Raw genomic sequence first — 15,073 nt, 5'->3', positions numbered from 1 at the left:
ACTGGTATCCTAGGCCTCTCATATATATCGGGGGAAGACACATGATGTAACCTATGCCAACATAATAGCACAAACACGTAGGGATGGCCGGCGGGGTGTGCCGGCGCCCAGGTGGCCGGTGTGCGGTATTGTGACGGTGTCATGGGAGGAGCGCTCCTAGTCAGGTCCCGGGGATGTAGCCATATCGGTGAACCTTATTAAGAAATCTCGGTGTTGCGCTCGTGTTATTGCTTGGTCCTCGGATGATCGACGATATGCCTCGAATTTATTCTAACACAATGCTCGATGAAAGTAATTATATTAATTATTTGTTCCATAATTCATATGTGGATCTAGGAGTGCCATGGGTGAATGCAAAGTAAAATTTACTACTGGCTTAACCCTAGTTACCTAATGGATTAATATGCTATTTTAGGACTATTTGTTGAGATTATGATAATCTTTGGAATAAATTATACTATTATGGGGTGTAAATGTTCACAATATTTCAGCAGCGGCATCGCCGATGTTAAGATCCTACTTCCTCTCTTCCTGTTTATAGGACTCAGTTCTAAGATCTCACCCACCAAGGTAGATAGTGAGTGGTGTAAGAGTAGGGCATTTTGGGGACCGAGCTTCATGAAGCCTTTTATTTTGAAATTTTCAAAATTCATAAATTTTAGTTTCAAAAAATTCTGAAAATTTTTATACATGTATGCATGGATGTAAAGTGTATGTGTGAAAAATTTCAGGATGAAATACCTTGAACCGCGAGATGCACAAGAAAAAACAAAATCAGGGACTTTAAAGATGAACAGTACATATTTTAAAAAGCCCCAGATTTGTCTTTTTTGTGTAGATCACATTTTAATGTATTTCGATCTGGAAATTTGCACACATATGCATTATGTATCTAGGTATATGTGTATTTATTTTCAGAATTTTTTGAAACTGAAAAATTTGAATTTTGAAGTTTTCAAATAAAGGCTTTCATGGAGCTCGGTCTCCGTTTGGCATTTTCGGTGGTGTAATAGTTTTTTTTTTTTGAAAACTTATCTATCCCTTGCATAGAAAGCAAGGGAACACTTTAATTTTAAGCAATGATTTGAGCCACCGACATAGAAACCAGGGGAACACTTTAAATTTAAGTGGGGATTTGAGCCACCATAACCATTTTGACATGAACCAGACCCACGTATCCAATAGTGCATGTGACCTAAATGTGGACTGTGTTGCTTGTCGTAGTCTGCATCATATGAACTTGCCGGCCGGCATCCATACATGTATCCATCCATCAGAATAAAGAATACTCCACTTTTCTTTCTTTTCGTAGCATATCTTTTCCTCCCATTTCAGGCCAGAAGAGATGAGTAGTCTGTGTGGTGGCCGGAGCTAGCTTAGATGCATGGATCGATCCCTGAGGCTGCAAGGCGTGGTGCTGGTTAGCTCGCCTACGCGCGGTGCTCCGGCGAGCTCAGGATTGTGTGGACCGCCTCACTCTGCTGTACGCCAAGAAGAAAAAGGTGGCGCGCTCCATGGCTCCAGAGTCCAGACTGTCCTGCTGCATCTTGCGCCTTTCGCTAGATTGTACTCCCTCCGTTTTTAAGTATAAGCCTTTTTAGAGATTTTAATACGGACATCATACGGTTGTAAATAGATGAAAACATTAACCGGACGAAAACATTAACGGTCAATTTCATCTACATGCATGTCATCTATATGCCTGCATGTTTTACATTTCATCTACTCCGGTTAATGTTTCATATCGTATACGGACATCTACATGCATGTCATCTATATGCCTGCATGTTTTACATTTCATTTTATTTTCACCAAAAGTAATTACCTATGTACTATATGTATACTTTTTTCTGTGTGATTTTCATGACCGATCTTGTCGATAGCTAGCTAGGATGAGAGAAGTCAATGCATAATGTGTGTGATATGTAGCTAGCTAGCCAGTCCTAAAAGATCAAACATGTAATGGATTGTGCTGTGTGTGTGGCAGTCTGCATCACGCCATCAGATGACAAAAATATTCTCTACCTAGCTAGTTCACATGAACTTGCTGGCCTGCATCTATACATATACACACCAGAACAAAGAATACTTGGCTTTTCTTTCTTTTTGTAGCATAGCCTTTGTTTCTACTTCAGGGCAGAAGAAGATGAATCGCTGTGGTGGTCCGAGATAGCTTAGAGCATCTCCAGCCGTTGGCCCCTCAGGGGGCGCCTAAAATCGCCGCCTGGGGGTGAGCCGGCGCAAAAAATCAGCCTGGGGGCGAGTTGGTCCCCAGCCGCCGGCCCCAGGGCCGCCTCCAGGCGCGTTTAAAAAATAAAAGTATATAACAAATTTCGGCAAAGTTCGGCGAAGTACGGCTAAACACGACAAATTTCGTCCAACTTGGGCATATATTTGGACAAAGTTCGCGAATTTTCATTACATAGCAAATATATAAACTAATCTAAAAAAGAAACTGGCTGAACGCCGAGTAGTCGCCGTCGTTATCGTCGGCCTTCTCCTCCTTGACGCGGGCACCCCTGCTGGACCCGGCGTCGCCATGGCGGACTGATGGCGGCGGCGGCGGTGCGTCCTCGTCATCGTCGCTGTCCGCGATGATGACGACTCCTCCTTCGTCGCGGCCCTGGCGGCGCTCCGCGAAGTGCCTCAGGGCGGCGCACTGGCGCTCCCTCGCCATCTTCAGGGAGTCATGGCGTGCCCATTCAAGGGCCGCGTCGTTGTCGAGCTCGACCTCGCCGTGCTCCGTCTTCATGGCGGGGAGACCCGGCTCCGCCTTCACCGGCGCGAGCCCCGGCTCCGTCTTTGGCTTGACGAAGCATGGAGGAGAAGCCGACGAGGAGGCGCGCCGGCCTCCGTCGTTGATGACGATGCCGGCCCTGCGAGTGCGCCGGCCGAGCGGCATCTCCGACGCGGGCTCGGCCTTGACGCCGAGCAGCGCCGGAGTGCCGGAGGAGTGCGAGGAGGAAAAGGAGGAGGAGCCGAACCTCCTTGGCGCCCATGGCCCGTCGCGTCGGCGGTGCGCCGCGGCGGCCGCCCTCGCCGGGGGGTACGCCAACGGCCGGTTGTTGCCGCCCTCGAGGTGCGTCAGCACGCCCTCGAGTGTGCGGACGGGGACGCCCCACCACAGGCGGCGCCCCTCACTGTTCTTCATGCCGCTGACCACCGCCGCGCCGTTGGTGGACGCCAGCCGCTGCTGTTGACGGCGTTGGAAGTACGCCGCCCAAGCCGCGTGGTTGTTGGCGGCGTACTGGGGGAGGGAGAGCTGGGCGTCGGTGAGGGAGGCGCGCACGACCTCGACCTCGTCGGCGAAGTAGGAGGGTTTAGCCACGGCGTCGGGCAACGGGGGAATGGGCACTCCCCCGTTGCTGAGCTTGCAGCCCGTCGGTCCGGCGCGCATGTCTGGTGGCGCCGGGATGTTCGCTGGAACAGGAGCCACGACTCCTGTTCGTGGAGAGTGCGGCGGCCGAAGCCGTTGGCCACCGCCTCGTCTCCGGGGAAACGCTCGGCCATCGGGAGAGGGGGAGGGGGAGGGAGAGGGAGGGGCTGGCGGCGGCTCACGGGAGAGGGAGAGGGAGAGGAAGGACTCGACGGTGGCGCTCGGGAGAGGTAAAGCTCGGCGGCGAGGGCGGGGCTGGTGTGGCCACAGGCGAGCGAGGCCACCAGCTTATATAGCCGCGCCGCGCCCGTGTGTACGCGTGCGAGGGGGGAGGCGTCGGCGCGCCGTCCCGTGACGCGCTGCCCGTGAGGAATCAATGGTAAGGCTGACCGGCGGCAGCCTTGCCATTGATTCCCCGCGCGGGAAACCGAGGCGTTGGGGGAGGACGAGGCGCGGTGTCGCTGACGCGGCTGGCCTGCGGTTTTTTCGCGACAAAACCGCTCGCCCCGGCGTCCCCGGACGCCCCCCAGTGCGCCGGGTTCAGTCTGGATCCGCCGACACTGATTTCGGCCCAGGCCGACGAAAATCGGACTCCTGGGGACGCGACTGAGCCGTTTTTTCGACACCGGCGCGAAAAAATCGCCTGAAAAGACCTCCCTGAAGACACGGCTGGAGATGCTCTTAGATGCATAGATCTGTGTGGTAGCCTGTTGGATAATCCAAATAATTAAACGTGCGTGAGCTTTACTAGTTGAGTTTTGAAAGAATTGGAAGCGTAATCAGGCTTGCCGGTGATTAGTTAGGAAAGTGTACCATGTCTTTGTGCTAGTAGTCTACGTGTGCTAGTAGATTAGGGAAGTTGAGACCGATTGGAATTGGAATTAGCTTGGTCGTGTCCCAGTATGGTAGTAGTACTAGTTCGTATAGATTAGGAAAAAGAAGTCTGCGTCAGTGGCCTGAGCTAGGTCCTGCACCTATATATACATGGTGTGTGCGTGAAATTTGTAACCGTGAGAATAAAACCTAGAGAAAACAGAAAAGCAATAAAGAGAGGAATTAGAAGGTGCGAGACGCACCTTTGGCTATCAGTTCTTGTGCACGTGCGTTCGTGTTATTCTGATGTGATCGATCTTGTGAGCAAAGTTCCAACAATTGGTATTAGAGCAAGGTTCGTGTGAAGCCGCGCTTGCCCCGGGGTGGCGACCTTGCTAGCGCCTCGGGGCGGGCGATACAGTCGCTGGTGTAGCGACAACGACGAGCGGACGATATGGTCGCTGGGTGGTGCAGCGACGAGGAGGAGAAGGCAATGTTCGTTCGAGGAGTGACGTACGAGGAGGATCGGGTGATCTTTGCTCGGTGGAGTGACGGCAAGAAGGCGGTGAGGGTGCTGTCACAAGTGCGAGGCGATGGGTGATGTCATTCGACGGAACTATCTGGAGGAGGGCGACAGGGCTGTCGTCTGCAAGGCGTTGGTGATCATTGATGGTTATGGAGGTGCCGAAGTTACGACACCGAGGAAATCATCGAGATCAGCGTTGGAGGGTGCAAGATGGAGATGGCGAAGTTGCGAGCCGTCATCAAGGTGTGCACATGAGTTCTTGTAAGGTGCGTCCAAGAGCTCGGGTGTGTGAGTCTTCTGCTGCGGTTGAGATGCGTCACTGGCGGAGGAGAATTGCAAGGAAGAGCAGGCGGAAAAAGGAATTCGTGCCTTGCGTTTCCGTTCGTGGTGGTGGAGTTCCAGCGAGTTCATATACGATGGAGATGAGTTGCACGTATATGACGAGTTGTATGTTGCTGTTGGATAGGAGGTGTTGTTTGGTAAGTTGTGTCACCAACGACAAAGGAAAAAGATGTGATGGGTGAATAGATGTCTCTCCCGATGTGCAAGAAACCGATGCGAAGATGAAGATCAACGTGAAGATGGACGCGGACCGGTTAAGTTGAGTTCCTGCATGAGGCTATGCGTTTAGTCTGCATGTAGCACGCTAAGATGCGGCAGCGTGGCTGGTAGTCCGGGTAATCGTTGGTTTCAGTTTTCAAGTCGGCACAAAAGTATGATGGTGATGATGTGGTGGTCATCATTGCAAGAAAAGAGAAGTTGTGGTCTGGTAAGTTACGTCACCGGAGGCAATCGACGGGACAAGATGAAGAGGTGATCGTCTGCGTGTCTCGTCAAATAATGAGTTAGATAAAGAGATATTTAGATTAGGGGGTGAATGTTGGATAATCCAAATAATTAAACGTGCGTGAGCTTTACTAGTTGAGTTTTGAAAGAATTGGAAGCGTAATCAGGCTTGCCGGTGATTAGTTAGGAAAGTGTACCATGTCTTTGTGCTAGTAGTCTACGTGTGCTAGTAGATTAGGGAAGTTGAGACCGATTGGAATTGGAATTAGCTTGGTCGTGTCCCAGTATGGTAGTAGTACTAGTTCGTATAGATTAGGAAAAAGAAGTCTGCGTCAGTGGCCTGAGCTAGGTCCTGCACCTATATATACATGGTGTGTGCGTGAGATTTGTAACCGTGAGAATAAAACCTAGAGAAAACAGAAAAGCAATAAAGAGAGGAATTAGAAGGTGCGAGACGCACCTTTGGCTATCAGTTTTTGTGCATGTGCATTCGTGTTATTCTGATGTGATCGATCTTGTAGGCAAAGTTCCAACAATTGGGCGAATTTCCAACATAGTCCGCAGGGTGTGGTGCTGATGAGGCCGCCCACGCGGGCTACTCCGGCAAGCTCAGGATTATGCGGACCTTTTGGCTCCGCTTTATGCAAAGGAGGAAAAGGCGGCGGATTCCAACGCTCCATGGCTCCAGACTCTCCCGCTGCTTCTTGCGCTTTTCGCTGCCCAGAAAGATCGACCACATGTGTATCTGGATTGAATTGTGCTAGCTAATGGTTGCTTCGTTCTTGATTTTTGCTCCTTTTCATGTGCTCCACATGTACACAATAGATAGATCTTGAAAACGACTCCGCTGCCGGTGATACCTCGATTTGTGGATCAGAGTTGGTCGCACAGACAAGGGATCGATCGAGATATATGCTTGCCAATGGCCATCCAAATACATATATGGTTCCATGTCACCGATGTGCGTGCAAGATAGCAAACATGATCAAGTTGACTGGTTAATGTCTTCGTCTGGTTTAATTATGAAACCAGTATATTTTCGAACCCTCAACTATATATTTTGCGTGGTGAACTTTTGTTGGTTCTCATTTTACAGCTAAATTAATTTCCACGCCCATACGTAACGCTTTGTTACGAGGGGAGGCTCACACAATTGAAAAAGCCTAGCCGCCTTTCCCATCGCCTTCCTTTTTCGCCGCCACGCGGGTTCAGGAGCAGCTTACTGGGGAAGTTTTGAAGGTCTTGGGGGGTTGTTGTAGCTTGACAAGGAGATGAGGGCTCGAGTGGAGGTTTCCATCAGGGAGTGTTCAACAGCGGCATTTGTGAATCCGGCGGCCGCCGAACCAATCCAACGCGGTGAGCTTCTACGGTGGCGCAGCTTGGCTAGGCCATCGGAGAAGATGATGTGGGTGCATGGCCCTGAAGGGTGGCGAGTTCGATCTCAGGTCCAGACTTGGCGTACAATAGCGTGATAAATTTGTCTCATGCATTCTTTATGCTGTCTTCGGGAGCTAGTTGATGCAGCGGTGAGGAGAGGTGTTGATATTCTTTGCGTCCAAGAAACCAAATGGAAAGGACAGAAGGCGAAGGAGGTGGAGGATACCGGCTTCAAGCTGTGGTACACGGGGACGGCTGCAAACAGAAATGGCGTAGGCATCTTGATCAACAAGAGCCTCAAGTATGGAGTGGTAGACGTCAAGAGACGTGGGGATCGGATTATCTTGGTCAAGCTGGTAGTTGAGGACTTGGTTCTCAATGTTATCAGCGCGTATGCCCCGCAAGTAGGCCACAATGAGAACACCAAGAGGGAGTTCTGGGAAGGCCTGGAAGACATGGTTAGGAGTGTACCGATTGGTGAGAAGCTCTTCATAGGAGGAGACCTCAATGGCCACGTGGGTACATCTAACACATGTTTTGAAGGGGCGCATGGGGGCTTTGGCCATGGCATCAGGAATCAAGAAGGAGAAGATGTCTTAAGCTTTGCTCTAGCCTACAACATGATTGTAGCTAACACCCTCTTTAGAAAGAGAGAATCACATCTGGTGACTTTTAGTAGTGGCCAACACTCTAGCCAGATTGATTTCATCCTCTCGAGAAGAGAAGATAGGCGTGCGTGCCTAGACTGTAAGGTGATACCTGGAGAGAGTGTTGTACCCCAGCATAAGCTGGTGGTTGCTGACTTCCGCTTTCGGATTCGTGTCCAGCGGGATAAGCGTGCCAAAGTCGCTAGAACGAAGTGGTGGAAGCTCAAGGGGGAGGTAGCTCAGGTGTTCAAGGAGAGGGTCATTAAGGAGGGCCCTTGGGAGGAAGGAAGGGATGCGGACAATGTGTGGATGAAGATGGTGACTTGCATTCGTAAGGTGGCCTCGGAGGAGTTTGGAGTGTCCAGGGGAAAGAGAAGCAAAGATAAGGATACCTGGTGGTGAAATGATGACGTCCAGAAGGCGATTAAAGAGAAGAAAGATTGCTTTAGACGCCTATACCTGGATAGGAGTGCAGACAATATAGAGAAGTACAAGATGGCGAAGAAGGCCGCACAGCGAGCTGTTGGTGAAGCAAGGGGTCGGGCATATGAGGACCTCTACCAATGGTTAGGCACGAAGGAAGGTGAAAGGGACATCTATAAGATGGCCAAGATCCGAGAGAGGAAGACGAGGGACATTGGCCAAGTCAAATGCATCAAGGATGGAGCAGGCCAACTCTTGGTGAAGGATGAGGAGATTAAGCATAGATGGCGGGAGTACTTCGACAAGCTGTTCAATGGGGAGAATGAGAGTTCTACCATTGAACTAGACGACTCCTTTGATGAGATCAGCATGCGGTTTGTGCGGAGAATCCAGGAGTCTGAAGTGAAGGAGGCTTTAAAAAGGATGAAAGGAGGCAAGGCGATGGACCCTGATTGTATCCCCATTGAGGTGTGGAAAGGTCTCGGGGACATAGCAATAGTATGGCTAACCAAGCTTTTCAACCTCATTTTTCGGGCAAACAAGATGCCAGAAGAATGGAGACGGAGTATATTAGTACCAATCTTCAAGAACAAGGGGGATGTTCAGAGTTGTACTAATTACCGTGGAATTAAGCTGATAAGCCATACAATGAAGCTATGGGAGAGAGTCATTGAGCACCGCTTAAGAAGAATGACAAGCGTGACCAAAAATCAGTTTGGTTTCATGCCTGGGAGGTCGATCATGGAAGCCATTTTCTTGGTACGACAACTTATGGAGAGATATAGGGAGCAAAAGAAGGACTTGCATATGGTGTTCATTGACTTGGAGAAGGCCTATACGAAGTCCCAGCAAAATACATGTGGTGGGACTTGGAGAAACACAAAGTCCCAGCAAAATACATTACCCTCATCAAGGACATGTACGATAATGTTGTGACAAGTGTTCGAACAAGTGATGTCGACACTGATGACTTCCCGATTAAGATAGGACTGCATCAGGGGTCAGCTTTGAGCCCTTATCTTTTTGCATTGGTGATGGATGATGTCACAAGGGATATACAAGGAGATATCCCATGGTGTATGCTCTTTGCGGATGATGTAGTGCTAGTTGACGATAGTCGGACGGGGGTAAATAGGAAGTTAGAGTTATGAAGACAAACCTTGGAATCGAAAGGGTTTAGGCTTAGTAGAACTAAAACCGAGTACATGATGTGCGGTTTTAGTACTACTAGGTGTGAGGAGGAGGAGGTTAGCCTTGATGGCCAGGTGGTACCTCGGAAGGACACCTTTCGGTATTTGGGGTCAATGTTGCAGGAGGATGGGGGTATTGATGAAGATGTGAATCATCGAATCAAAGCCAGATGGATGAAGTGGCGCCAAGCTTCTGGCATTCTCTGTGACAAGAGAGTGCCACAAAAGCTAAAAGGCAAGTTCTACAGGATGGCGGTTCGACCCGCAATGTTGTATGGCGCGGAGTGTTGGCCGACTAAAAGGCGACATGTTCAACAGTTAGGTGTGGCGGAGATGCGTATGTTGAGATGGATGTGTGGCCACACGAGGAAGGATCGAGTCTGGAATGATGATATACGAGATAGAGTTGGGGTAGCACCAATTGAGGAGAAGCTTGTCCAACATCGTCTGAGATGGTTTGGGCATATTCAGCGCAGGCCTCCAGAAGCTCCAGTGCATAGCGGACGGCTAAAGCGTGCGGATAATGTCAAGAGAGGGCGGGATAGACCGAATTTGATATGGGAGGAGTCCGTTAAGAGAGACCTGAAGGATTGGAGTATCACCAAAGAGCTAGCTATGGACAGGGGTGCGTGGAAGCTTGCTATCCATGTGCCAGAGCCATGAGTTGGTTGCGAGATCTTATGGGTTTCACCTCTAGCCTACCCCAACTTGTTTGGGACTAAAGGCTTTGTTGTTGTTGTTGTTGTTGTTATTCTTTATGCTGTCTTCGTGTTTTGTTAGGTATGGCGTGCCGGCTGTGCTCCCCCCTGTTGAAAGAAATGTTGTCCCCATCCTGCCCCCTGGCGATGTGCTCACCACCGATGGAGGGTGTGTGTTTTTGTGTCTCCGTCGATGGGTCTTCTGGGATCCGGTCGGTTTAGGTTTCCCATGGATTCGCCCGAATTCGGCCAGCTTTCGTGATCTTCAGAGTTTCTACAAGTCCTTATCGACGTTCTCTTCTCTGGGGTGGCGGTTTGCTTTGCGGATCACAGTCTCGCCGACGTCTCTTGGTCTGCGTCGACGAGTTCCTACTCGTTGCCTCTGCAAGCTCCTGGGTTTCAAAAAAGGTTTGCTACATCAAGGCGGAGACCCAAAGACAGCACCGAGCTTTCATAGTGCGCCGCCGATGTATGCATGACGAAGAAGACTTCGGCACCCCTAAAGTTTTGATTGTAATTTTTCTTTGTATATGGGTGTATTTGTAAGGTCCTATGATTCTTAATATATGGTTTTAAGCCTCTTTGCCAAAAAAAAAAGTTCAACACCCATCACATTACTATTTTTACGATGAAGAGTGTTTTTGTTAACTTAAAATGTAGCGTCAAATGGATACAGAGCATGATGAGCAACACGCGGCCTTTGCAATACCAAGTGTCTGTCCAAACTAAAAAAAACTGACATATTGACAATGCTAAAGTCATATAGGACCAACACTACACCACTAAATGTTCCACAACTTGTACTTTTCTGTTTAGTATTGCCATGGTTTCCATTGTGTTGTGTTTGTCTCCCTCGGACCTTTGTGTTAGCATCTCCTTTTTGTTTGACAGTGACCAAAAAAGCTACAAATATCTAGCAGTGGCCTTGCGTGGACATAAGATCATGTGGGAGATTCCCGGCAAGCAAGGTGTGCATGGCTCCAGCTCCTCCGCGTAAGAAAGAAAGAAATAAAAAATGAATCGAGGGGTAGTATCTATTCCGACGCACTCATTAGTTGGGCCTATTTGATTTGATCCATCATCTTTTGCTAATTCTCAGATCGAATCTTTTGCCTGGTCTGCAGCTCACTGCTGCATACATGCAGTGCAGTGGAGGAGGGAGAGACACAACACAACCCTAGCTATTTCAAGGTGCCTTAGTAGTTAGTACTCGTCGTTGTCTCTTCTTCTTCCTCGACATCTCTCCCCCTCCACGCACCAAACCACACCAGAAACAAACAAGCAAGCAAGCAAACGTAGGAGCTAGCTGCAGTATGCCCATGTCATGCGGTTTGTGCGGCGCAAGCGACTGCCCGCACCACATGATCTCGCCCGTTCTTCAGCATCAGGAACAACACCGGCTGCGCGAGTACCAGTTCTTCACCCAAGGCCACCACCACCACCACCACGACGCGGCGGCGGACTACCCACCGCCACCGCCACCGTCAGCCAATTGCCACCACTGCAGATCATGGACCACACCGTTTCATGAAACAGCAGCTGCAGGGAACAGCAGCAGGCTCACGCTGGAGGTAGACGCAGGCGGCCAAAACATGGCTCACCTGCTGCAGCCACCGGCACGGCCAAGAACCACCATCGTGAGTAGTACTACTGCTTAATTGTTCCAGCTCTTGCCGATCGCTTGGGCCTCCTTCTAACAAAAGTTCCCTTTTACGTAATCTCCATCTACTCCCCCCCCCCCCCCCCCCCCCCCCCCGGCATCTCAAAAAAAGTTAGCGCCATGTAACCAGCTCATATATCTGTCACGTAATTCTGTTAATTTATGCTGGTTGAATATAATCTCCCAAGGCAGAGTGTTTGTGTTTTGTATCAGTTGATGCACAAGAATGGGCACTCACATCATCAGTTACACATACATACTTATTTCATTTTATTTGACTAACAAGGTAATCAGTTAATTCCTTTATGGGAACAAGCAATACATATGTCCACGCCTTCATGTTAATTCCTTGACAAAGTTTGTGAAATGGACAATATATATACTGGATCAGTGCACCATCTTTTTCATTTTATGTGGTCATTTATGAATTTTAGTGCTATTTTGTATTTAAAATTTTCTCTTAAGCTTGTTTTGTAAGCTTATAGCTCAAGTATAACAGATACTACTCCCCATAATTGCTTCCGTAGTGGCCGGGTGATCAATCTACCGAGTTCATAAAACTGATCGAAATCAGATCCAAAACAGACCAAAACCTCACGAAATAGAAACAAGATCCTTGTTTAATTAGTTTGCACCAGGAAATTGCCTACTTAATTACTTTCTATCAATCTTATGAAGATGGTATGTTTCTCACATATGGTGATCCAGATCACAATTGTTGACGGAGTTAAACATTTTTAGCAATTCATAAAACCGTGCACAGATGTACAGGGCTACGCGTATGCACATACATAATACACCTAATTAAAACATATATTCATAGAGCGATTGAGTTTGGACTGTGCGCTTCTTTGGACACAAAGGCCCGGGAAGTTGTTCTCTTCCATTGTCTAGAAAAATAGAACAGTTACAATCAAGTGCACCACTGAATGAAAATGGGTCAATTCTGGTTAATAAGAGACCAACTGTACTTCATAAACAGGGAATATCATGTACATATCTGCAACCCACAGGAAAAGTACAGAACTGCACTCTTACGATTATTTTCCTCTTCATGTTCAGGTGCCATTCTGCGGGGCTGCATTCACCAGCACTATTAGCAATGCAACGATCATGACTATTGATACAGAGATGATGGTGGGGGCTGCCCATAATCTGACGATGCAGGAGAGAGAGGCGAAGGTGATGAGGTACAGGGAGAAGAGGAAGAGGCGGTGCTATGACAAGCAAATCCGCTATGAGTCCAGAAAAGCTTACGCCGAGCTCAGGCCACGGGTCAATGGCCGCTTTGTCAAGGTACCAGAAGCCGCTGCATCGTCGTCACCCCCAGCTTCGCCCTATGATCCTAGTAAACTTCACCTCGGATGGTTCCGGTAGTTTTTCATCAAAGTAAAATAAGTTGGTTATTGTTTGACCGATGGGAGGAGTTATGTTGATTTGACTATTTCAAAAGGTCAGCAGACCAATCAAAGAAAATGTATTTGTTGAAACAAGTATTGTTATGCTTTATGTTAATTTAAGCATGTAGTTTGAGGAGGCTAGCTACTTAGATGTGTTTATTGTATGCAACCAATTGAATCAAGTCATCACCAACTCAAAGTTAAATACGGACAAGCTTTTTATGTATAAAGTTGTTATTTTATCTTGACGACTTATCAAGAGTGAAAAATGGATTGGGAGTTATGAGTAAACCATCACGACCGCCAAAGATGTACAATGCTTATTTTGAGAGAGAAAAATTATATTTCACTCACCAAATATGAGTTGAACCTTGTAACCACATGTATATTACAAAGCTGTGTGTCACCTAACTAATTTGAGGCCTTATCATAGGTAAAATACCTCCAATCTGCACGAATGAGGCACTTTAAAAGAATATGTCACATTGCATGGAAAACTATAAACATGTGTAGACAGCATAATAGCTGCAAATCATCCAAAGCTTGTGTACTATATTATAATTATGAGTTCCTTATGCTGTTGCATGTACTTATTGAAGTGATCCTTCGTCTATGAGGTAAGTTTGTACATTCATTCATCCATTTAACCTCGCGAATATAGATAGCTAGTTAATTCGTTTGGCCATGGTTTGATCGATCATGTGTATGTGTGCGTCCATAGTGTCACCGCCTTTATCACTCGGAGATAGCTGAAGGTTGGGAGATGGCACACGGTGGCAGCGTCCAACCTCAAGCTGGTGCAAACCAGATCAGCTAGACAAGATAACAATGTTTGCCCAAGATAAAGGGAAGCTATTGTTGACTACCATGATCCAACAAGTTGCCAAATACTAAGGACCAGTTCTTTTGTTGGCTTCCAGAATAAGCTGCCCCCTACCTAGCTTTTTCTAAAAGCCCAACCAAATTAATTTTTTAGAAGCTTACTAATTAAGACTTGACAGTAGGCTTCTAAAAAATATTTTTGGTTGGGCTTCTAGAATAAGCTGGGTAGGGGGCCGCTTATTCTAGAAGCCCAAAAAACCACTAAAAGAACTGACCCTAGTTCTCATGAGATTTATTAAGTCCAAAGCTTGATGAAAGTGATTAGATTAATTGTTTGTTCCTAAATTCATGGGTGGATGTCATGGGTGAAGGCAAAGTAAGTTTAACTATATACTTAACACTAGTTATCTAATAAGTTAATGCTACTATCTATTTGTTGATATCATGATAATTTTTAGGCTGAATCATATTATGGCGTGTAAAATTTCACAATATTTCAGCAGCGGCACCCCCGATATTAAGATCCTAGGTCCTTCACCCCCTTAATTAATATCAATTCCCCTGAACAAGTTATTACTTGGTTGTTCCATCTTGTAAGCATGTATCAGCTAACCATGTTCACCGCTAACCACTTGAGTTGCCAAAGGCTTTTGATGAGAACAAGCCCTACCCTAGTAATTTTAGCCACTGAAATGCGGCTCGTTTTTCTCTATTGAGTCTGAAGCACGGTTAGCTAATACTCCTTTACAAGATAGAACTTTCTTCTTGTCAAATACAACATTATTTCTGCATACCCAAATTGACCAAAGACCCATGGAGCCATTTGGATTACAAGCAAAGGTAAAACTTATCTACCCCTTGCATAGAAATCAAGGGAACACTTCAATTCTAAGCAATAATTTGAGGCACTGACATAGAAACCAAGGGAACACTTTAATTTTAAGTGGTGATTTGAGCCGTCGTAACCGTCTTGACATGAACCGGACCCACTCATCCAATAATGCGTATGGCCTAAATGTCTATTCTTGTTCTGGGCTGTGCTCTCTGTTGCTGTCTCCATCATATGACCAAAATATTCTCTATCTAGTTCACATGAACTTTCCGGCGGGCATCCATACACGTATACATCCATCAGAATAAAGAATACTCCACTTTTCTTTCTTCTTGTAGCATAGCGTTTGCTTCTACTTGAGGGAAGAAGAAGATGAATCGTTTGTGTGGTGGCCTGAGATAGCTTATATGCATGGATCGATTAAGTGAGGCTGCAAAGGTGTGGTGCTGCTTGGATCGGCCACGCGCGATACTCCGACAAGCTCAGGGTTGTGTGGACTGTCTCGCTTCGCTTAAAGCAGAGG

At 47.5% G+C, this 15,073-nt stretch overlaps 1 protein-coding gene across 1 annotated transcript; it reads left to right on the top strand.

Moving 5' to 3' along the window:
• The first annotated feature begins 11,060 nt into the window (after positions 1 to 11,060).
• LOC123108497 (transcription factor GHD7-like) lies at positions 11,061 to 12,917 on the top strand. The gene is made up of 2 exons (XM_044530276.1): positions 11,061 to 11,473; positions 12,559 to 12,917. Exons 1-2 carry the CDS (start codon positions 11,150 to 11,152, stop codon positions 12,871 to 12,873), a joined length of 639 nt encoding a protein of 212 aa, XP_044386211.1. The 5' UTR covers positions 11,061 to 11,149; the 3' UTR covers positions 12,874 to 12,917.
• Positions 12,918 to 15,073: the final 2,156 nt, after the last annotated feature.

The sequence above is a fragment of the Triticum aestivum genome, chromosome 5A (assembly GCF_018294505.1).
Source record: "Triticum aestivum cultivar Chinese Spring chromosome 5A, IWGSC CS RefSeq v2.1, whole genome shotgun sequence".
Lineage (NCBI taxonomy): Eukaryota > Viridiplantae > Streptophyta > Magnoliopsida > Poales > Poaceae > Triticum > Triticum aestivum.
This window is presented reverse-complemented; position numbering and strand designations above follow the sequence as displayed.

What these genes read in the sequence shown, in the direction of transcription:
- LOC123108497 (XM_044530276.1), top strand. Translation starts at nt 11,150, where the DNA reads ATGCCCATGTCATGCGGTTTGTGCGGCGCAAGCGACTGCCCGCACCAC. An exon ending in CACGGCCAAGAACCACCATC is followed by an intron (nt 11,474 to 12,558) that starts GTGAGTAGTACT and finishes CTTCATGTTCAG; the next exon opens with GTGCCATTCTGCGGGGCTGC.